Source organism: Balaenoptera borealis (assembly GCF_965194805.1).
Source record: "Balaenoptera borealis genome assembly, chromosome: 12".
Taxonomy (NCBI): domain Eukaryota; kingdom Metazoa; phylum Chordata; class Mammalia; order Artiodactyla; family Balaenopteridae; genus Balaenoptera; species Balaenoptera borealis.
Genome location: NC_138869.1, coordinates 52582588 through 52605683, shown reverse-complemented (window position 1 = coordinate 52605683; position 23096 = coordinate 52582588). Strand labels below are relative to the sequence as shown.

Here is a 23096-nt window from a genome sequence, read left to right as displayed (position 1 = left end):
CATTCTACTTTCTGTCTCTGTAATTTTTTTTTTTAAAGTTACCATTCTGACCATTTATTTAATTTAATTAATTTATTTATTTACTTTTGGCTGCGTTGGGTCTTTATTGCTGCACGCAGGCTTTCTCTAGTTGCGGCGAGCGGAGGCTACTCCTCGTTGCGGTGCTTGGGCTTCTCATTGCGGTGGCTTTCTCGTTATGGAGCATGGGCCCTAGGCGTGCGGGCTTCAGTAGTTGTGGCACACAGGCTTCAGTAGTTGTGGCTCGCCAGCTCTAGAGCGCAGGCTCAGTAGTTGTAGTGCATGGGCTTAGTTGCTCCGCGGCATGTGGGATCTTCCTGGACCAGGGCTCGAACCCGTGTCCCCTGCATTGACAGGCGTATTCTTAACCACTGCACCACCAAGGAAGTCCCTATAATTTTTTTTCTTCATTTAAGATTTTTTTTTGATGTAGACCATTTTTAAAGTCTTTATTGAGTTTTTTACAATATTGCTTCTGTGTTATGTCTTGGTTATTTGGCTGCGAGGCATATGGGATCTCAGCTCCCCGACCAGGGATCAAACCTGCACCCCCTGCATTGGAAGGTGAAGTCTTAACCACTGGACTGCCAGGGAAGTCCCTTGTCTCTATAATTTTGACTACTCTAAGTACCTCATATAAGTGAAATCATGCAGTATTTGTCTTTTTGCAACTGGCTTATTTCACTTAGCATAATGTCCTCAGGGTTCATCCATGTTGTAGCCTATGTCAGAATTTCCTTCCTTATAGGCTGAATAATATTCCATTGTAGGTACATACCACATTTTGCTTTTCCATTCATCAGTTGATGAACTCTTGGGTTGCTTCCTGGTGTTAGCTGTTCTGAATAATGCTGCTCTGAACATGGTCATACAAATATCTCTTTGAGACCCTGCTTTCAGTTCTTTGGGGTTTATACCCAGAAGTGGAATTGCTAGATCTTATAGTAGTTCTATTTTTAATTTTTTGAGGAATCACCATACTGTTTTCCACAGTGCCTGTGTCATTTTTTCATTCCCACCAACAGTGCTCGAGGATTCCCATTTATCTACATCCTCACCAACGCTATTTTCTGGTTTTTCAGTGTGAGGTTTTTGTTTTTTGTTTTTGAGTGTAGCCATCCCGATGGGTGTGAGGTGATAGCTCACTGTGGTTCTGATTTGCATTTCCCTGATTATTAGTGATGTTGAGTGTCTTTTCATATGCTTATTTGCCATTTGTGTATCTTCTTTGGAGAAATATCTATTCAGGCCCATTTTAAAAAAAATTTTTACTGGGGTATAGTTGATTTACAATGTTGTGTTAGTTTCAGGTGTACAACAAAATGAATCTGTTATACATATACATATATCCACTCTTTTGTAGATTCTTTTCCCATATAGGCCATTACAGAGTATTAGTAGAGTTCCCCATGCTATACAGTAGGTCCTTATTAGTTACCTATTTTATATATAGTAGTGTGTATATGTCAATCCCAATCTCCCACTTTATCCCTCTCCCCTTACCCCCCAGTAACCATAAGTTTATTTCCTATATCTGTAACTCTATTTCTGTTTTGTAGATAAGTTCATTTGTAATCTTTTTTTAGATTCCACTTATAAATGATGTCATATGATATTTGTCTTTCTCTTTCTGACTTACTTCACTCAGTATGACAGTCTCTAGATCCATCCATGTTGCTGCAAATAGCATTATTTTGTCCTTTTTAATGCCTGAGTAATATTCCATTGTATATATGTACCACATCTTCTTTATCCATTCCTCTGTTAATGGACATTTAGGTTGCTTCCATGTCCTGGCTATTGTAAATAGAGCTGCATTGAACATTGGGTGCACGTATATTTTCGAATTATGGTTTTCTCTGGATATATGCCCAGGAGTGGGATTGCTGGATCATATGGTAGCTCTATTTTTAGTTTTTTAAGGAATCTCCGTACTGTTCTTCATAGTGGCTGTACCAGTTTACATTCCCACTAACAGTGTAGGAGGGTTCCCTTTTCTCTGCACCCTCTCCAGCATTTATTGTTTGTAGATTTTTTGATGATGGCCATTCTGACCAGCGTGAGGTGATACCTCATTATAGTTTTGATTTGTATTTCTATAATAGTTAGTGATGTTGAGCACCTTTTCATGTGCTTTTTAACCATCTGTATATTTTCTTTGGAGAAATGTCTGTTTAGATGTCCCACCCATTTTTTGATTGGGTTGTTTGCTTTTTTTGATATTGAGCTGCATAAACTGTTTGTATATTTTGGAGATTAATCCCTTGGCAGTTGCTTCATTTGCAAATATATTCTCCCATTCTGAGGGTTGTCTTCGTTTTGTTTATGGTTTCCTTTGCTGTGCAAAAGCTTCTAAGTTTAATTAGGTCCCATTTGTTTATTTTTGTTTTTATTTTCATTACTCTAGGAGGTGGATCAAAAAGATCTTGCTGTGATTTGTGTCAAAGAGTGTTCTGTCTATGTTTTCCTCTAAGAGTTTTATAGTATCTGGCCTTACATTTAGGTCTTTAATCCATTTTGAGTTTATTTTTGTGTATGGTGTTAGGGTGTGTTCTAATTTCATTCTTTTACATGTAGCTGTCCATTTTTCCCGGTACCATTTATTGAAGAGACTGTCTTTTCTCCATTGTGTATTCTTGCCTCCTTTGTCCTAGATTAGATGACCATAGGTGCGTGGGTTTATCTCTGGATTTTCTATTCTGTTCCATTGATCTGTATTTGTTTTTGTGCCAGTACCATACTATTTTGATGACTGTGGCTTTGGAGTATAGTCTGAAGTCAGGGAACCTGATTCCTCCAGCTCCATTTTTCTTTCTCAAAATTGCTTTGACTATTCATGGTCTTTTGTGTTTCCATACAAATTGTAAAGGTTTTTGTTCTAATTCTGTGAAAAATGCTGTTGGTAATTTGATAGGGATTGCATTGAATTTATAGATTGCTTTGGGTAGTATAGTCATTTTGACAATATTGATTCCTCCAATCCAAGAACATGGTATATCTCTCCGTCTGTTTGTGTCATTTTAATTTCTTTCATCAGTATCTAATAGTTTTCTGAGTATAGTTCTTTTGCCTCCTTAGGTAGGTTTATTCCTAGGTATTTTATTCTTTTTTTTTGCCTGTGTCTGGGTCTTCATTGCTGTGCATGGGCTTTCTCGAGCAGCAGCAAGTGGGGGCTACTCTTCATGGCAGTGCACAGGCTTCTCATTGTGGTGGCTTCTCTTGTTGCAGAGCACAGGCTCTAGGTGTGAGGGCTTCAGTAGTTGCAGCACGCGGGCTCAGTAGTTGCGGCACATGGGCCCTAGAGCGTGCAGGCTTCAGTAGTTGTGGTGCATGGGCTCTAGAGAGCAGGCTCAGTAGTCGTGGCGCACAAGTTTAGTTGCTCTGCAGCATTTGGGATCTTCCCAGACCAGGGATCAAACCTGTGTCCCCTGCATTGGCATGCGTAATCTTAACCGCTGTACCACCAGGGAAGTCCCATATTCAAGCCCAAATTTAATGTTTTGTTGGTGTTGAGTTTTAGTAATTCTCTATATATCCTGGTTATTAATCCCTTATCAGGTACATGATTTGCAAATATTTTCTCTTGTTCTGTGGGTTGCATTTTTACTCTGTTGGTAGTGTCTTTTGATGCACAATTTTTAATTTTCATGAAGTTCAACTTGTCTATTTTTATTTTGTTGCCTGTGCCTTTGGTGTCATATCCAAGAAATCATTGCCAAATACAGTGAAATCACTGCCAAATCCAATGTTGTGAAGTGTTGGCCCTGTATTTTCTCCTAAGAGTTTTATTGTTTTAGGTCTTGCATTTAGGTCTTTAATTAATTTTGAGTTAATTTTTTGTATATAGTATTACAAAAGGGTCCAACTTCATTCTTTTGTGTGAAGATATCCAGTTTTCCTAGCATTGCTTATTGAAAAGACTGTCCTTTCTCTATTGAATGGTCTTGACACTGTTGTCAAAAATCAATTGACCGTATGTATGAGAGTTTATTTCTGGGCTTTCTGTTCTAGTCCATTGATTTCTATGTCCATCTTTATGCCAGTACTATGTTGTTCTTATTATTGTAGCTTTCTTATAAGCTTTGAAATTAGGAATTGTGAATCCTCCAGCTTTGTTCTTTTTCAAGATTGTTTTGGCTGTTTGTTCCTTGAGATTCCATAATGAATTTTGGGATGGGTTTTACTATTTCTGTAACAAAAAAACATCCTTGGGATTTTGATAGAGATTTCATTGAATCTGTGTATTGATTTGGGTAGTATTGACATTTTAACAATATTAAGTCTTCTAATCCATGAACGTCTAATGTGTTTCCATTTATTTGTCTTCTTTCATTTTTTTCAGCAATGTTTTGTACTTTGTATTGTACAAGTCTTTGATCTCCTTGGTTAACTCTCAAGTATTTTATTCTTTTTGATGCTATTATAAATGGGATTTTCATAATTTCCTTTTCAGATTGTTCATTTTTAGCATATAGAAGTGCATCTGATTTTTGTGTGTTGACTTTATGTACTACTTAGCTGAATTCACTTGTTAGTTCTGACAGGTTTTTTGTGAGTGTGAAATCTTTAGGGTTTTCTATATATAAGATCATATCACCTGCAAACAGTAATAATTTTGCTTCTTCCTTTCCAGTTTGGATGCCTTTTATTTCTTTTTCTTGCCTAATTGCTCTGATTAGAACTTCCAGTACTGTGGTGACTAGAAATGGTGAAAGCAGGCATTCTTGCCTTATTCCTGATCTTAGAGGAAAAGCTTTAAGTCTTTCACCACTGAGTGTGATGTTTGCTGTGGGTTTTCATCTATGATTTTCATTATGTTGAAATAGTTTCCTTTTATTCTAGTTTTTTAGTGTTTTTTTAATCATGAAAGGGTGCTGAATTTTTTCAAAAATTTTTCTGCATCAGTTGAAATGATCATGTGATTTTTTCCCCTTTCATTCTGCTAATGTGGTGTATTACATTGATTAATTTTTGTATGTTGAACCATCCTTGCATTCCAGGAATAGATCTCACTTGGTCATGGTGAACTATCCTTTCAATATGCTGTTGAATTCAGCTTGCTAGTATTTTGTGAGCATTTTTGGATCAGTATTCATAAGGGATGTAGTTTTCTTGTAGTTTCTTTGTCTGGTTTTATATCAGGGTAATGCTGGCCTCTTGAATGAGATAAGAAGTGTTCCCTCCTTTTCAGTTTTTTGTGAAAATTTTGAGGATTGGTATTAATTCTTTAAATGTTTAGTTGAACTCACCAGTGAAGCCATGGGTTCAGGGCTTTTCTTTGTTGGGAAATTTTTGTTTTATTATTGATTCAGTCCCTTTACTAGTTATAAGTCAAGTCAGATTTTCTGTTTTTTCATGATTTAGTCTTGGTAGGCTTAGTGTTTCTAGGAATTTGTCCATTTTATCTAGGTTATCCAGTGTGTTAGTGTACAGTTCCTGGTATTCACTTATAATCCTTTTTATTTCTGTAGAATCAGTAGTAATATCCCCACTTTCATTTCTGATTTTAGTCTTTTGAGTCTTCTCTGTTTTTTCTTAGTTGATGTAGCTAAAGGTTTGTCAATTTTGTTGATCTTTTCAAAGAACCAACTTTTGGGTTTATTAATTTTCTCTACTGTTTTTCTGTTCTCTACTTTGTTAATCTGTGCTCTAATCTTTATTATTTCCTTCCTTCTTTCTGGTAGCTTTAGGTTTAGTTTGTTCTTTTTCTAGTTCCTTAAGTCCTAAAGTTAGGTTATTGATCTAAGATCTTTCTTGTTTTATGTAAGTGTTTATAGCTCTAAAATTCCTCCTTAGCATTGCTTTTGTGGTGTCCCATAAGTTTTGGTATGTTGTGTTTTCATTTTCATTTGTCTCTAAGTATTTTCTAATTTTCTTTGTGATTTCTTCTTTGGTTCATTGGTTATTTAAAAATCTGTTGCTTGAAGTTTTGGGACAGGTTTGGTTTTTTAATTTTCCAACCAAGTTGAGAGGCAAGTTGATCTTACAGAAAGCACTACTGCATGTAGTAACCATATGATTTTGAGCAAACCACATTATTTTTCTAGGTCTGTTTTCTCACCTACAAAATAAGGAGGTTGGACTCTCAGGGTGAATGGGTGAATTCAGGATGAATGATAGTTGATCCTTGCTTTCCTCACTTTTTAGCTCATCACCGTGCCTTTTTTCTTTCCTAAGAAAGACGTCACACCCCTTTCCTCTTCTCTTCTATTGTCCCTCCCTCCTTCCCTATCAAGGTCCAGGCAGAGCTGGAGATTAGGCTGAGATCCAGAGTTTCCTAGAGAGTAACAGAGTGGCTTAGAAAGGGAAGCCTGACTCTGGCCTCTTAATCCTGCATTTGGTGACTAAGGGGACTTAGGATCGTGACACTTCTCTTGCTGGGAGCATACATTTAGCCAGTTTTCATAGTGCCTAGAATTTGATGTCTATTTGCACAAGATTGTCTTTTCCTATTTTGGAGTGATCAGACATTTTATTTTTGTTCAGAATTATCAAGTTTTAGACAAACTTGCAAAACTGTGCTTTTATTAGGTGACTTTTTGAATAAACTCTTTGGTATTCTGGAAAAAAAAAGTGTGTTGCCTAGTTTCTACAATTTAGTGAATTTTCCAGTTTTCTTTCTGTTACTGATTTCTAAGTTTACCCTATTTTGGTTGGAGAGTATATGTTGTATGATATCTGTCTTTTCAAATCTACTGAGACTTAATTTATTGCCTAACATATGGTCTGAGAAATGTCTCATGTGCACTCGACAAGAATGTGTATGCTGCTGTTGTTTGGTAGAGTGTTCTATATGTGTCTATCAGATCTAGTTGTTCTATTGGGTTAAGTCCTCTTTTCCTCACTTATCTTTTGTCTGGTTGTACTATTACGATAAATGGGTATTGCAGTTTCCAACTATTATTGTAGAACTGTCTATTTATCCCTTCAAATCTGTCCATTTTTGCTTCATTATTTTTTTTAAATTTATTTATTTATTTTTGGCTGCATTGGGTCTTCATTGCTGTGCGCGGGCTTTCTCTAGTTGCAGCAAGCGGGGGCTACTCTTCGTCACGGTGCACAGGCTTGTCATTGCGGTGGCTTCTCTTGTTGTGGAGCATGGGCTCTAGGCATGTGGGCTTCAGTAGTTGTGGCGCACGGACTTAGTTGCTTCGCAGCATGTGGGATCTTCCTCGACCAGGGCTTGAACCCATGTCCCCTGCATTGGCAGGTGGATTCTTTTTTTTTTTTTAACTTATTTAATTAATTAATTTATTTATTTTTGGCTGTGTTGGGTCTTCGTTTCTGTGCGAGGGCTTTCTCTAGTTGCAGCGAGTGGGGGCCACTCTTCATCGCGGTGCACAAGCCTCTCACTATCGCGGCCTCTCTTGTTGCAGAGCACAGGTTCCAGATGCGCAGGCTCAGTAGTTGTGGCTCACGGGCCTAGTTGCTCCGCGGCATGTGGGATCTTCCCAGACCAGGGCTCGAACCCGTGTCCCCTGCATTAGCAGGCAGATTCTCAACCACTGCGCCACCAGGGAAGCCCCGGCAGGTGGATTCTTAACCACTGCGCCACCAGGGAAGCTGCTTCATTATTTTGATGGTCTGCCATTAGGTGTGTAAATGTTTATACTTATTGTATCTTCTTGCTCTGTTGAATCTTTTTTTAATATATAATGTCCTTCCTTGTTTCTTGTAATCTTTTTTTTTTAATAAATTCATTCATTTATTTATTTATTTTTGGCTGCGTTGGGTCTTCGTTGCTGTGTGCGGGCTTTCTCTAGTTGTGTTGAGCGGGGGCTACTCTTTGTTGCGGTGCATGGGCTTCTCATTGCGGTGGCTTCTCTTGTTGCGGAGCATGGGCTCTAGGCGTGTGGGCTTCCGTAGTTGTGGCACACGGGCTCAGTAGTGGTGGCTCGCAGGTGCTAGGGTGCAGGCTCAGTAGTTGTGGCGCACGGGCTTAGTTGCTCCATGGCATGTGGGGTCTTCCTGGACTAGGGCTCGAACCCGTGTCTCCTGCATTGGCAGGCAGATTCTTAACCACTGCACCACCAGGGAAGCCCCTTGTAACCTTTTTTGATTTAAAGTCTACTTTGTCTGATATTAGTATAGCCACTTCTGTTCTCTTCTTTTTTTTTTTTTTAATAAATTTATTTATTTATTTTTATTTTTGGCTGCATTGTGTCTTCGTTGCTGCCCATGGGCTTTCTCTAGTTGCAGAGAGCGGGGGCTACTCTTCGTTGTGGTGCGCGGGCTTCTCATTGCGGTGGCGTCTCTTGTTGTGGAGCACGGGCTCTAGGTGTGCAGGCTTCAGTAGTTTTGGTGTGCGGGCTCAGTAGTTGTGGCTCAGAGTCTCTAGAGCGCAGGCTCAGTAGCTGTGGTGCATGGGCTTAGTTGCTACGCGGCATGTGGGATCTTCCTGGACCAGGGCTCGAACCTGTGTCCCCTTCATTGGCAGGTGGATCCCTAACCACTGTGCCACCAGGGAAGTCCCTGTTCTCTTCTGGTTACTATTTGCATAGAATATCTTTTTTCATCTTTTCACTTTCAGTCTATGTGAGTCTTTGGATCTAAAGTGAGTCTCTTGTAGACAGCATCTAGTTGGATCATGTGTTTTTACCTATTCTGCCAATCTCTGTCTTTTGACTGGAGAGTTTAATCCATGTACATTTAAAGTAATTACTGATAAGGAGGAATTTCTGTCACTTTGCTATTTTTTTCCTATATGCCATGTATCTCTTTTGTCCCTCATCTCCTGCATTACTGTCTTCTTTTGTTATTTAGTCAATTTTTGTAGTGAAATGTTTAAATTCCTTTCTCGTTTCCTTTTGGGTATATTCTATAGCTATTTTCTTTGTGGTTACCATAGGGATGACATTTAACAACCAAAAATTATAACACTCTAATTTGAATTTATACCAGCTTAACTTCAATAACATACAAAACTCTTGTTTCTTTACATCTCCATCCCCACCCCTTTTGGTTGTTGATGTCAGAATATTGCATCTTTATACATTGTGTGCCCAGAAATACCAACTAATGCATTAGTCTCTTAAATTATGTAGAAAACAAGACATGAAGTTACAAACCTAAGTTACTATACTAGCTTTTATAATAATCAGCTTTATATAATACTAGGTTTTAATAATACTAGCTTTTATTTTTACCTTTAATAGTTTTTTTTCCTTTAAATGTATAATATTAGTCTCTTAAATCATGTAGAAAACTTTTATGATTGTCCATGTATTTCCTTTGTTGAGATCTTTATTTCTGCATGTGTCTTGGAGTTACTGTCTAGTGTCCTTTCATTTCACGTTGCAGGACTCCCTTGAGCATTGCAGGGCAAGTTTAGTGGTAACAAATACCCTCAGCTTTTGTTTATCAAGAAATGTATTAATTTCTCCCTCACTTTTGTAGGACAGTTTTAGTGGATATAGGATTCTTGGTTAACAGTTTTTCCTTTTAGCACTTTGAATATATTGGCCCACTGCCTTCTGGCTTCCATAATTTCTGATGAGAAATCTGCTGATAACCTTATTGAGGATCCCTTGTATGTGACAAGTCACTTCTCTCTTGCTACCTTCAAGATGCTCTCTTTGTCTTTCAAATGTTTGATTATAACATGTAACATGAGTCTCTTTGAGTTCATCTTATAGTTCATTGAGCTTCTCGGATGTTTATAGTCATGTATTTCATCAAATTTGGGAAGTTTTCAGCTGTTATTTTTTCAGATATTCTCTCTGCCCCTTTTTCTCTCTCCTCCTTCTAGGACTCCCACAATGTGTGTTGTTCACTTTCTGGTGTCCCACAGCTTCCTTAAGCTGTCTTTACTTTTCTTCAATCTTTTTTCCCTTGTGTTCCTCAGACTCGATCATTTCTATTTTTCTATCTGCAAGTTCACTGATTCTCTATTCTGCCTCCTCAAATCTGCTTTTGAATCCCTTTGATAGTGAATTTTTCATTTCAGTTAGTGTCCTTTTCAGGTCCAACATTTCTTTTTAGTTTCTTTATACGTTTTCTGTCTCTTTATTGGTATTTATATTTTTTGGTACATCGTTTTCTTGAGTTTCTCCACGTGTTCTTTTAGTTCTGTGAGCATCTTTAAGACAGTTGTTCTAAAGGCTTTGTCTAGAATGTCTGCAATCAGGTCTTTTTCAAGGACAGTTTCTGTTGATTTAATTTTTTCCTTTGAACAAGGCATACTTTCCTGTTTCTTTGTATGTTTTTGATTTTTTGTTGTTGTTGTTGTTAGAAACTGGGCATTGAATCTAATAGTGTTGTAACTCTGGAAATCAGATTCTCTCCCTGCCCCAGAGTTTGCTGTTTTTTGTAATTATTTTTTGGTTTTGTTTTTTTAATTATTGTAGGCTGTCTGTGCTGAGGGTCAGCCTGAGATGTAATCTTAAGGTCTTCTAGGTCTTTTCTGAACCCTACTCTGGGTATGTGTGGTCATGTTCTAATATTCCCCTGATCTGCAGTTGTTTTTGAACGTCTTAGTCTTTAATATCTGGCTTCCAAAAGGGGGAAAAGAGAAAGATGAAGGGGGGGGGGTCCTGGCCCTTTGAATTCCCTGGAAGTCAGCTGGTGTTGAGGCTTTCCATTAACACTGCAGCCAAAGAGGAAGGTAATGCTGTGCCTCTTTGTCGAGGCAAACCCTCCCCCAGCTTTCTTAATCTTCAAGCAAGTTCCCCATCACCCACTTTCCTGAAAATCCCAGCAACAAAGCTGCCCTCAGGCCCCTGATCAACCAGCCAAGCCATTCACCACTACTGTCCAGAACTCCATGTATACTCGACCTCAGGCCACTTCTGCCATACAAAGTAAACAATTAGGTGTGATGCTCAAGGCTCAAGCCTGGGAAAGATTTCCCTACATGGTGTCCTTTAGGGCCACGCCTGAGTAAGGCTGTAATACAGCAGCAGCCCATTTACAGCTAACCCCAGTGTATCATGCTGACCCATATCTGGACCAGACTGGGTTGCTGTTTTTAGCTTTGATTTACAGAGAATTTAGAATATACACCTAAGTAAATAGAATAGTATATGAACTCCCATTTACCCCTAACTCAGGATTAACCATGGCCATTTCTGTCCCACCTATTTCCCCCCTCATGATATTTTAAACAAGTTGCATACATTATATAATTCCACTGTAACTATTTTAGTATGTATCACTAAAAGATAAGAAATGCTTTTGAAACATAATGACAACATTATTATTACACTTGAAAATAGCAATAATACCTTAATATCAAATATCCAGGAAGTGTTCAAAATCAGACCTGAGTTTTTGTTCCTGTCAGTTGATCTTCGAAACTTTCCCATGAAGCCATAGATATGAGTTGAGGGAAAAGCACAGGAGTAAAGGACATAGACAGTCTGGACCACCAGTTGATGTAATTAGCATGTGTCTTTTGGATCTGCTCAGGCCTAATCCCAAATATGCCATGTTCCCATTGTACAATGGATTGCTACTGTGCCCTCCCAATCTTATGACTCAGTGGATCTGATAATACCCAGTCAAGATGAGTAGCTCTGGATGAATAGTCACTCGATGTCCCATAGTCAGTGCTGGGTCTATGCTCAAGCCCTGTAGCCCATTTTTCAAATGATGAGTCATTCTCTTTCACAGTAGGCAGAGTTTTGCTCCAGAACCCTGAGTCCGTGTTACATCTCTCCTACTGGGGCTTTCTAGAGACTCTCTACAATATTCTAATCCACTGTAGATACCTTTGGATTCGTTGCATTTTTGTGTGTCATGTGGCTTTAATGGCAGGACAGCTTCAGTCATAGCCTGGACATGCCGTAGAGCTCTCTCTTGCTTTGAACCCCGCTCAAAACTGATAGCCTTTCAGGTCACCTAATAAATGGTTTGGAGCAATATTCCCATGTGTGGGATATGCTGCCTCCAAAATCTAAAGAGTTCTGCCAGTTACCACCCTTCTTAGTGGTAGGGGATACAAAATGCAGCTAGTCGTCCTTTACTTTAGAGGAGATGTTCTGGCATGCCATTTATTTATTTAATAAATAAATAAATACATTTATTATTTAGGGATTTAAATTTAGGGATTTATTGGATCCCTAAAAATTTCTTCAGTGTGTCAGTGTTGGAGGACAGAGGGAATGAAAAGCACCCACCAAACTGAGAAGGCATCTTGAGAGTGAAAAATGAGGCAGGCAGTTCCACATAAGCAGTGGGTCAGTGGGTGAGATTGGGATCGGGTGGGCAATGATGCAGAAGCATTCGCAGCTGTACTCCACACCGCAGAGGGGCCATTGGGATAATTTCATAGTTAACCTCGGGTATGGGGCTAGGTGCTTGGAAACAGTACGTGCATTCCTAAGTTAAGATTTGTGAACGGGTGGGGCTTCCCTGGTGGCACAGTGGTTGAGAATCCGCCTGCCAATGCAGGGGACAGGGGTTCGATCCCTGGTCCGGGAAGATCCCACATGCTGCGGAACAACTAAGCCCGTGCGCCACAACTACTGAGCCAGAGTGCCACACTACTGAAGCCTGCATGCCTAGAGCCCGTGCTCTGCAACAAGAAAAGCCACCGCAATGAGAAGCCTGTGCACCGCAACGAAGAGTAGCCCCCGCTCACTGCAACTAGAGAAACCCCGTGCACAGCAACGAAGACCCAACACAGCCAAAAATAAATAAATAAAATAAATTTATATTAAAAAAAAAAGATTTGTGAATGGGTAACTAGTCTTGTGGGCACCAGGAATACATCAGGGAACGTTTTTCATCATTGTTTGGGGACTAATAGAGCATAGAGGCTACCTGGTCCTAATGATTATTAGGCAATATCTATTAACTACAAAGCCCTTGATGACAGAGAAGTGATTCACTACACAGTACAGTCCTGGGTAGGGTCATTGAAAGGAGAGGAGAAACTGTAAGGGCCCAAGATGGCATCAGTCATGCTAACAGCCATCCAGTCAGGAGCCTGAATCTTCTAGTCTTGCTAAACTACTTACCACTTCATGATCATCAAGTCCAGTTAGGAAGTCAGCAGTATAGTGGACTGACATGATGTTGGGCAGAGTGTCAAGACAACTGAGTTCCCCGCAGGCTCTGTTGGTTAGAGAGCAGGAGAGCCAGCATGCTCTTGTGGTGAGACAGTGATTGTGTGCTGATGTCCTTCTTACATAAAGGCAAATTGCTTTACACCTTCCTTACCAAGGAGGATAGAGAACACACTTGCCAGACCAATAGTCACATGTCAGTGCTAGAAGCTGGCCAGTAAAGATACCACATTCAGTATGGCAGCTGTGACTGGGGCTACCACGTGGTTAAATTTATGGTAGCCCATTATCATCTACTCTGTTTGGCTTCTGCAGGAGCCAGACAGATGAACTGAATAGTTTATGAACCCTTATGTATCCATCACTTAATCCCAACAAAACTATCATCCCTGTATCCTTTAAGTATTTGATGATGGTGCTAATCTCTGCAAGGGGAGAGCGTTGCTTCTGCTGACCTCGAGTGTTCAGATGAACCTGGAGGTTCAGAATTCTCAGGTTCATGCACCTCAGTGCCTCATTCCAGGTCTTTGAGTCTTACTCTTTTCCTGTCAGGGTCCTGACTTTGATACAGGAGACCTGTTGATGCTGTGCATTCAGTCTCCTTTGCTATTCTGCTACCCTCAGTTAGATCCCATATCTGATTTTCGCACTGTCTGCCCTGCAACTTAGATGAGAGTCTCGTTAGACATTGCCAGAGACTCTGACTTTCATGGTATGCCTTGAGTTGTTAGTTAGTTGATGTGAGCCTATAATTTTCTTTTTTTTTTGAAAGCTTCCAAAGCAGTTAAAAGCCAGCCAATCCTTATAATTACCATTGACCCCATACCATTCAGGGGTCATAGCTATCACAAATGCCAACACTTCACCTTTTACCACATCCCAGTTTACCACATATGAGAATCTTAGTTATTTGATGCTATCATACACCAGGAATTACCAGCAATGCAATCCTTTTTGCCATCTGACTAAAGAGTGATCCAGCTCCAAAATCCCGTCCTGATGGTCTTCTTTCTAGTCTGGAAGCAATTGTTTTAGCCAGTTTCTCCCAAAAGCAAAGCCTGGATCAAATGTTTTCATGCAGGTAGTTTATTTGGGAATGTGATCCAGAGAGGAGGTATGCAGAACAAGGGAAGTGGAACAGGGAAGAAGGGAAAGATGATATAAAGATTTGTCGTTCAGTTGGCCTCCACTACAGGTGATGCGTGCTCAGTCCCACAGGACCTTTTGAGGAGCCTCAGGAAATGGATCTCAGAACCACCAACCGCAGGGAGATGAAAAGGGGAAATAGATCTATTGGCTCCTGACCGCTGTTGGACAAGAGCGCTCCCCTAGTGTTAACTCCCTGTCTTAACCAGTCCAGGATGCTGTAACAAAGTACCATAGTGGTGATCATTTTGTAATGTATAAAAATATCGCAGCACTATGTTGTACACCTGAAACTAATATTATAAGTCAACTATACTTCAATAAACAAACAAACAAAAAAAATTCCCTGGAAGTCACTTCAGCTGGAGGAGAAGGGGCTTGACACAATGGGGGGAGGTGCCTCTTTGCCTACACCTCTGTGGTCAGAAGCAGTCATCGGCAGTCAGAGCACAAATCCCAGGTATTTGGAGGACAGGGTCCTTTTGGCTCACCCAGGCTCTCACAGACTCTGCAGGATGCCCCAGAAACACATGCACAGATGCCTGCCCTGGGACTGGGAGTGAGGGGTGGGTAGCTGCTACCATGCTAAGAGCTGAAGTCCACTGCAATTTCCTGTCCGAGCCTTCCCCTGGAAGTTACAAGACTTCAGTAGATGCCATGGTTACCAAACAGTTCCGTTAGACTGATTCTGCCAGTGTGCCTTTCGCCTAGGTGGGGAGACAGAGTCTTGGCGCTTTACTCCCCATCTTCCCAGGATCCTCTCTCCTGACAGTTCTTGACAGGCCTCCCCCTGTGTGACGTGGCTCTAACGTTTCCCCATGACCAAACTCAGGCTCACGCTTGGCAGCAGCGCCATGCAAATGACGCCGTGCTCCTCTCGCCGCAGCTCGTCAGGAGGCCCGGGTGATGCTAGCCTTGATGACCTGGTCAGGTTGGTGTCTCCGCATTAAACTCGCCGTGTCAGATGATGACTGATCAGTGCTTTGTGGAGAGGTATTCTCACATTTGACCAATATCTTTTTTCCTCATCAAAGCTCCATCAGCACTCACTAAAAACTCTTTTCTAAGTCAACCATCTCTCTGGCAATGCTTTCTTGATTTATTTGTTAAAGAAATTGGGTCATTTTTCCTGTACACTTGTCCGTAGTCTGGATTTTGCTGATTTCAACATTGTGGTGTCATTTAACCTGTTCTTATGGTCCCTGTATTCCTTGCAATTCAGTAGTTAGTTGTAGAGACATTATGAGGTTTAAGTTCAATTTGGGGGGCAGAAGGGGAAAGACCAGTTCATAGATGGTGCTGTGTACTCGCTTCAGGAGGTACATGATGTCTCTGTTTTCGTGATATTGCCAGTCTTTGCCCAGATCTGTTGTTTCATTAGGGGTTATAAATTATAATGAAGTGCTAATGATACTGAAATACTTCTATAAAGATAAACTCTTCAGCAACTACTTTGATTACTCCAAGATAGGAGCAGAATTAATTCTTTCCCCTTATCTGCCAGTTTTTAAAATAATGAGCTGGTTTCCCTAACATCTGCCAACGATGACTAATGAGGTTTGGTTAGTTGGTGTTTAATATCATTATGACCTCATAGGTTTCATAACTACAATTATATTCATTCTTATTGATGCTCGAACTGTCCCATCTTTGGCCAATTGGAACATTTTCTAGTTGACACCTGACTCTTTTGACACAACATTGGTTGTCTGTGATAACTTCCTTACTTTCTGGAATGGTGAGATGTTCCAGGTTCATCTTGTATATTTATTGCCCCAGACCTGGAATCAGCCGTTTCTCTAAGAAGCCCTGGTTCCTTTATTCCGCCCCCCGCCCGCAAAGTCTTTGATCTATCCTCCTACATCCCTGAAAATCATCATTTTCCAGGTTAGTAGGGACAGTGCTTTTAGGGTTGGGAGACCTGACATATCTGTGGCCTGGAGGGAGGGAGAAGTGGAAGATACAGTGGCTTCGGAAAGCATTACACTCATGGGGTCCTGCTGGGGACCAGAGGATGGGTAAGATGCTTTGCATATGTTATTCCACTGAATCCTTCCAACAACCCTGCGAGGTAGGTTTTCTCTCTGTTTTACAGGTATAGGAGCTGAGAGAGGAGCTCAAGTAACTCCCCTAAATTCCCACAGCTCAGAAGGGCTGGGATCCAGATTTGAACTTGTGTCTGCTGTTAAAGCCCATCTCTTTCTTCTCTCAAGAGGAGGAGGAAGGCCTGTTGTCCAGGCACAGTGTCACACGGGTGTAGATGACTTCCCCTCGGGTGTGGCTCTGAGTGTGAGGCCCCATGCCATGTCAGGTCTGCCCCCTCTGAGGCTCAGCCCCATTCGACAGTGAGCACTCAGTGTGGAATCCATATCTCCTCCTGTTGCCCCTTCTCTGCAGCAGAGTCGTGTAGCTGCCAGGCCCCCTCCCTCAGTCGTGGATTTAGGCAGAGATTATTGGTAGCAGATTCTCAGGAAGATTTATTGGTTGCCTGATATCCACTGAGTCCCTGGAGTCTGATACTGTCCCTGTCTTTGGTAGGACTCTTTTGGTTAGAGATCAGGGGAGGTTAAGTAATTATTTGTTTGTTTATTTTTAATGAAAGTGGAATAAAACATTGAGAACTGCGAAATGAACATCAGCCAGGAGAGTTTCCCAATGACCTTCATTTTATGTTTTTACCCAAGATAATATTAAGTTGTAATCAGACATTATCCGCCCTGGTTTCTCAGCCTTCTGCTGGCAATGTTTCTCTTTTTTATTTCAAAAGTAGCAGAAGTAGAGACCTTAATCCAGTTTCCTGGACACCCCTCTGATCCCTGCTTCTCAGGGCAGGGCGAGGTGACCCAAGAACCTCTTTTATAACTTGGATGATTGATGCTAAGGACATTCCCCTGAAATCTTTGTTATTTGAGGCACAGAAGCAGACTTTCTCTGTTGGCTGATACAAACGTCACGTGGTGGAAAACATGCGTAAATTCTCCAGACAGAGGGAGAAAGATCAGAATTCAGCAGAACGTCCTGTGCTTTTGTCCCCTTCCCTTGCTGGTATCTTATCTGTGTTGTCTTCTGGGGAATGGAGCAGCCAACCCCTTGCAGAGCCGTGCTCAGGAGCAGGGTCCATGTAGGAAGCCCACCCTTCCCAGGTGGAAGAAGATGGTCACAAGGCCAGTTCAGGGTGCCCAAGACTCACCTGGTCCACGGACCAGGCCTGACGTGGAGAGAAACTTCCCAAAGACCTGATAAGAAACTGCCGCTCCCACCCCCAGACACAGCACTGAACTGCCCACACCCTGGGGGAGGACCGTGGGAGTAATGGTATCAGAAGACAGAGGATACATCTCCTTGCAGCATGGCCTTTGCCCTTTTTCTGGAAGCTTTATTTTATCTTTTAATATTCCAAATAGGCCATCACCAGAGTACTCGGGCACTGGGCTGGACTGTGTCAGCTGGCATCGCTGCCACTCCCTGGTGAGGTCTCTGTATTGCAGAGGAGGGGCCAGGGACCCACATTTTCCCAGAATGGACCTTTTACCTGTGGTTCCGGGATCGGTCACTGATGAGAGGCTCTTGGTGGGTTTTGGAAGGGGAGGGCCTCTGTTCTCCAGAAGCAGGCAGATGACCGAGCAGCTGTGGGTTTCATAGCAGAGTCCAGATCACGTCCAGAGAGCCCCCTGCTTCAGTGCTGCTGGCTGAAGTTGTTAATGATGAATTCCCTGAGCTCTCTCCCACTTGGCAATCCCCTGCGTTCAACAAGTGCCCTCCCACCTTTTTTTGGCCATGCTGCGTGACTTGTGGGATCTCAGTTCCCCAACCAGGGATTGAACCTGTGTCCTCGGCAGTGAAAGCACAGAGTCCTAACCACTGCACTGCCAGGGAATTCCCTCAACCCCTTTGTATACGGTGTACATAGAGTAATTCCTGCTTTCCTTGTCAAAACTTGACTATTACAGTGATAGGCCAAATCTCAAAATTCTTAAATTAACATATTTGATGGGAGAAACGTGTTCTTCACTTGTCTCACCTGTACCTTTGGTTGGTTATAGGGAACCTCCGGAGGGAAAGGCCATTTAAAGGCACCATGTTGGTTAATGGAGCAAGTAGTAAAGTTTGAAAACTTTCAAGTCTTCCATTCATCCTGTTTACTCCTTAATTTTTATCAAAGTAGTCGTGTACATGGTTTAAAAAGAAAATCAAATCGTTTCTAATGAAATATAAAAAGCCCCCACCTACGTATGTCATTACACATTTGTGCAAACCCATAGACTTCACAACACCAAGAGTGAACCCTAATGTAAACTGCGGGCTTCATGTGACAATGATGTGTCAGTGTAGGATCATCAGTTGTAACAAATGTACCATCCATGGGGGTCGTTGATAATGGGGGAGGCTCTGCATGTGGTGGGGGCAAGTGGGTATATGGGAAATCTCTATACCTTCCCCTCAATTTTGCTGCAAACCTACCACTGCTCTAAAGAAGTCTATTGAAAATTCCTCCACCTCCCCTCTCCCAACTTCAGTCCACTTGTCAGAAATGGCCATTTTTAGCTCTAATTCTTCTGGAAACCTCTAAAGAACACATCTTTTCTACTGTTTCCTGGCTCATCAACCATAGATAACATCAACTTCCCACTCTATTAAATGAGATTTCCTCTCATGTGTCTGCCAGTCGGTTGGGGGTTGGCTGATCTAGCTGGGCTTGGCTGGCTAGATCAGTGTCCAGCTGTGGGTCCAGCTGAACTTGGCTCCCTGCTGCAGGTTGGGCTCGGGTCTGCTCCACATGGACTCCTGCTGGGGTCCAGGATGAAGGGGCAGGAGCTCTTCTCAGGATGATGGCAAAGGCACAAGAGGGAAGGCTCAGCTGCACGAGCACCTTTCAAAATCCTGCCAGCCTTTCATGGTCAAAGCACATCACATGGCCAAAGTCAAGGGTGAAGAAGTGGGCTCTGTCCCTAGTAGCAGGAACTAAACACTCACATGGCAGGGGGCATGGATACAGAGAAGAGTGAAAAATTGGGGCCACTCATCAATCTACCCTGTTTCCCCTAACTCTGTTTTGTTATAGACCTCTCTGCGAGTAACTGTATTTTAGCTCAAATAATACCACCACACAGCCTTGCCCAATGGTTGACCTCTTTTAAGTGGCCAACTTAAATACTTGCTGGTTAGTTTCTTAAATCTCAAAATGACCACAGGGTTCTAAGAATTTTGTTAGGTGGTTTAGGCTTGGAGGATGAAGAAAGTTTGGGTGTAGTTTCTTTGACGTCAGTGTGCCTTGAAACACCTTTTCTCATTCTCTTCTGTGTAGTGAAGACCGTCTTCAGGTGGTGTGTGGACAACGAGTTGCTACAGAAGCATCATTTGATCTGCCCGAATGATTACTACAGCGATACAGTGCCCTTTTGCTCTGCACCTAAAGGTAATGCCTCTGTACTCTCTTTGTACCCTCTTCGAGCCTCTGATACCATTCCAGGAAAGTCCTGTAGTAGTGGGACCATACCAGCCACCTTTGCTGCTATTTCCTTGTTCATAGATGTTTTTTTCCACTTTTCTTGAATTTGGTAGTGGCTCTTGGGAGGCTCAGCTCTGAGCATGCCACTTCCTCACTAGCTCCCTAACATGTACAAGATAGAAGTCTCAGCTCCTCAATGCGGAATCTGACTTTCTAGTCTGTTGCCCAACAACAAGATGTGAAAATGTTTAGGAATGGAGTTGAATGAACCAAGAGAGGGAGGGTCTGAAGACATATGAGCCAGGGAGCAAGTTTTTGATGGAGTCAGAACACGGACCTAGGGGTTCTGCATACCCCTTACAGGCCAAGAGCAACTTTGAGTGTGGAGGGAAGTTTGGGTAGGGAGGCAGAGAAGGATGTGTGTGTGATACTGGGCCAGTTTTCTGTGCTGTGGAGGCAAGATCTTCTGAGAATGAGTGGAGTGGGAGACTGTGTTGTGGGCTTAAGCAGCAAGGTAGAATTTCAGAAGAGCCGCCATGTAGATCCTGCGGCCAAACATCGGGATGGCGGCCTGGCGGTGCCAGACTCCGAAGACGAGCTTGTCAGCAGCCCCAGTCAGTGGGACTCTGATGATCTCTGGGGGACCAGAGCTGAGAAGGCATTTGGGGTGGGAGGATTGGGATCCAGAGAATTCAGGGTGCTGACGAGGAAAGAGTTCCACTGACGGCCTGGGCCATGCAGAGAAGTGAGGCCAGAAAGAGGTAGCAGAACCAAGTGCCATGGGGTACTCGACCACTTACTATTTTATTTTTATTTTTATTATTATTTTTGGCTGCACTGCGTGGCATGTCGGATCTTAGTTCCCCGACCAGGGATTGAACCCGTGCCCCCTGCAATGGAAGCATGGGGTCGCAACCACTGGACCGCCAGGGAAGTCCCAAGTCACTTAGTTTTTTTTTTTTTTTTAATCAGTCATCAATTTTATACACATCACTGTATACATGTCAATCCCAGTCGCCCAATTCAGCACACCACCATCCCCACCCCACTGCAGTTTTCCCCCCTTGGTGTCCATACGTTTGTTCTCTACATCTGTGTCTCAACTTCTGCCCTGCAACCCGGTTCATCTGTACCATTTTTCTAGGTTCCACATACATGAGTTAATATACGATATTTGTTTTTCTCTTTCTGACTTACTTCACTCTGTATGACAGTCTCTAGATCCATCCACGTCCCAACAAATGACTCAATTTCGTTCCTTTTTATGGCTGAGTAATATTCCATTGTATATATGTACCACAACTTCTTTATCCATTTGTCTGTCGATGGGCATTTAGGTTGCTTCCATGACCTGGCTATTGTAAATAGTGCTGCAATTAACATTGGGGTGCATGTGTCTTTTTGAATTACGGTTTTCTCTGGGTATATGCCCAGTAGTGGGATTGCTGGGTCATATGGTAATTCTATTTTTAGTTTTTTAAGGAACCTCCATATTGTTCTCCATAGTGGCTGTATCAATTTACATTCCCAGCAACAGTGCAAGAGGGTTCCCTTTTCTCCACACCCTCTCCAGCATTTGCTGTTTGTAGATTTTCTGATGATGCCCATTCTAACTGGTGTGAGGTGATACCTCATTGTAGTTTTGATTTGCATTTCTCTAATAATTAGTGATGTTGAGCATCTTTTCATGTGCTTCATGGCCGTCTGTATGTCTTCTTTGGAGAAATGTCTATTTAGGTCTTTTGCCCATTTTTGGATTGGGTTGTTTGTTTCTTTAATATTGAGCTGAATGAGCTGATTATATATTTTGGAAATTAATCCTTTGTCCGTTGATTCGTTTGCAAATATTTTCTCCCATTCTGAGGGTTGTCTTTTCATCTTGTTTATGGTTTCCTTTGCTGTGCAAATGCTTTTAAGTTTCATTAGGTCCCATGTGTTTATTTTTGTTTTTATTTCCATTACTCTAGGAGGTGGATCAAAAAAGGTCTTGCTGTGATTTATGTCAAAGAGTGTTCTTTCTATGTTTTCCTCTAAGAGTTTTATAGTGTCCAGTCTTACATTTAGGTCTCTAATCCATTTTGAGTTTATTTTTGTGTATCGTGTTAGGGAGTATTCTAATTTCATTCTTTTACATGTAGCTGTCCAGTTTTCCCAGCACCACTTATTGAAGAGACTGTCTTTTCTCCATTGTGTATCTTTGCCTCCTTTGTCATAGATTAGTTGACCATAGGTGCGTGGGTTTATCTCTGGGCTTTCTATCTTGTTCCATTGGTCTATGTTTCTGTTTTTGTGCCAGTACCATATTGTCTTGATTACTGTAGCTTTGTAGTATAGTCTGAAGTCAGGGAGTCTGAGTCCTCCAGCTCCATTTTTTTCCCTCAAGACTGCTTTGGCTATTTGGGGTCTTTTGTGTCTCCATACAAATTTTAAGATTTTTTTGTTCTAGTTCTGTAAAAAATGCCATTGGTAATTTGATAGGGATTGCACTGAATCTGTAGATTGCTTTGGGTAGTATAGTCATTTTCACAATATTGATTCTTCCAATCCAAGAACATCGTATATCTCTCCATCTGTTGGTATCATCTTTAATTTCTTTCATCAGTGTCTTATAGTTTTCTGCATACAGGTCTTTTGTCTCCCTAGGTAGGTTTATTCCTAGGTATTTTATTCATTTTGTTGCAATGGTAAATGGGAGTGTTTCCTTAATTTCTCTTTCAGATTTTTCATCATTAGTGTATAGGAATGCAAGAGATTTCTGTGCATTAATTTTGTATCCTGCAACTTTACCAAATTCATTAATTAGCTCTAGTAGTTTTCTGGTGGCAGTTTTAGGATTCTCTACGTATAGTATCCTGTCATTTGCAAACAGTGACACTTTTACTTCTTCTTTTCCAATTTGTATTCCTTTTATTTCTTTTTCTTCTCTGATTGCCATGGGTAGGACTTCCAAAACTATGTTGAATAATAGTGGTGAGAGTGGACATCCTTGTCTTGTTCCTGATCTTAGAGGAAATGCTTTCAGTTTTTCACCATTGAGAATGATGTTTGCTGTGGGTTTGTCGTATATGGCCTTTATTATGTTGAGGTAGGTTCCCTCTATGCCCACTTTCTGGAGAGTTTTTATCATAAATGGGTGTTGAATTTTGTCCAAAGCTTTTTCTGCATCTATTGAGATGATCATATGGTTTTTATTCTTCAGTTTGTTAATATGGTGTATCACATTGATTGATTTGCGTATATTGAAGAATCTTTGCATCCCTGGGATAAATCCCACTTGATCGTGGTGTATGATCCTTTTAATGTGTTGTTGGATTCTGTTTGCTAGTATTTTGTTGAGGATTTTTGCATCTATATTCATCAGTGATATTGGTCTGTAATTTTCTTTTTTTGTAGTATCTTTGTCTGGTTTTGGTATCAGGGTGATGGTGGCCTCATAGAATGAGTTTGGGAGTGTTCCTTCCTGTGCAATTTTTTGG

General features: G+C 41.4%; 1 protein-coding gene across 1 annotated transcript in view; it reads left to right on the top strand.

Moving 5' to 3' along the window:
- DLEC1 (DLEC1 cilia and flagella associated protein) overlaps positions 1-23096 on the top strand; it is a 102307-nt gene that overhangs the window by 14396 nt on the left and 64815 nt on the right. The window contains exon 4 of the mRNA XM_082348295.1: positions 19477-19587. Coding sequence (XP_082204421.1) covers positions 19477-19587 — 111 coding nt within the window. The remainder of the gene's footprint in view (positions 1-19476; positions 19588-23096) is intronic.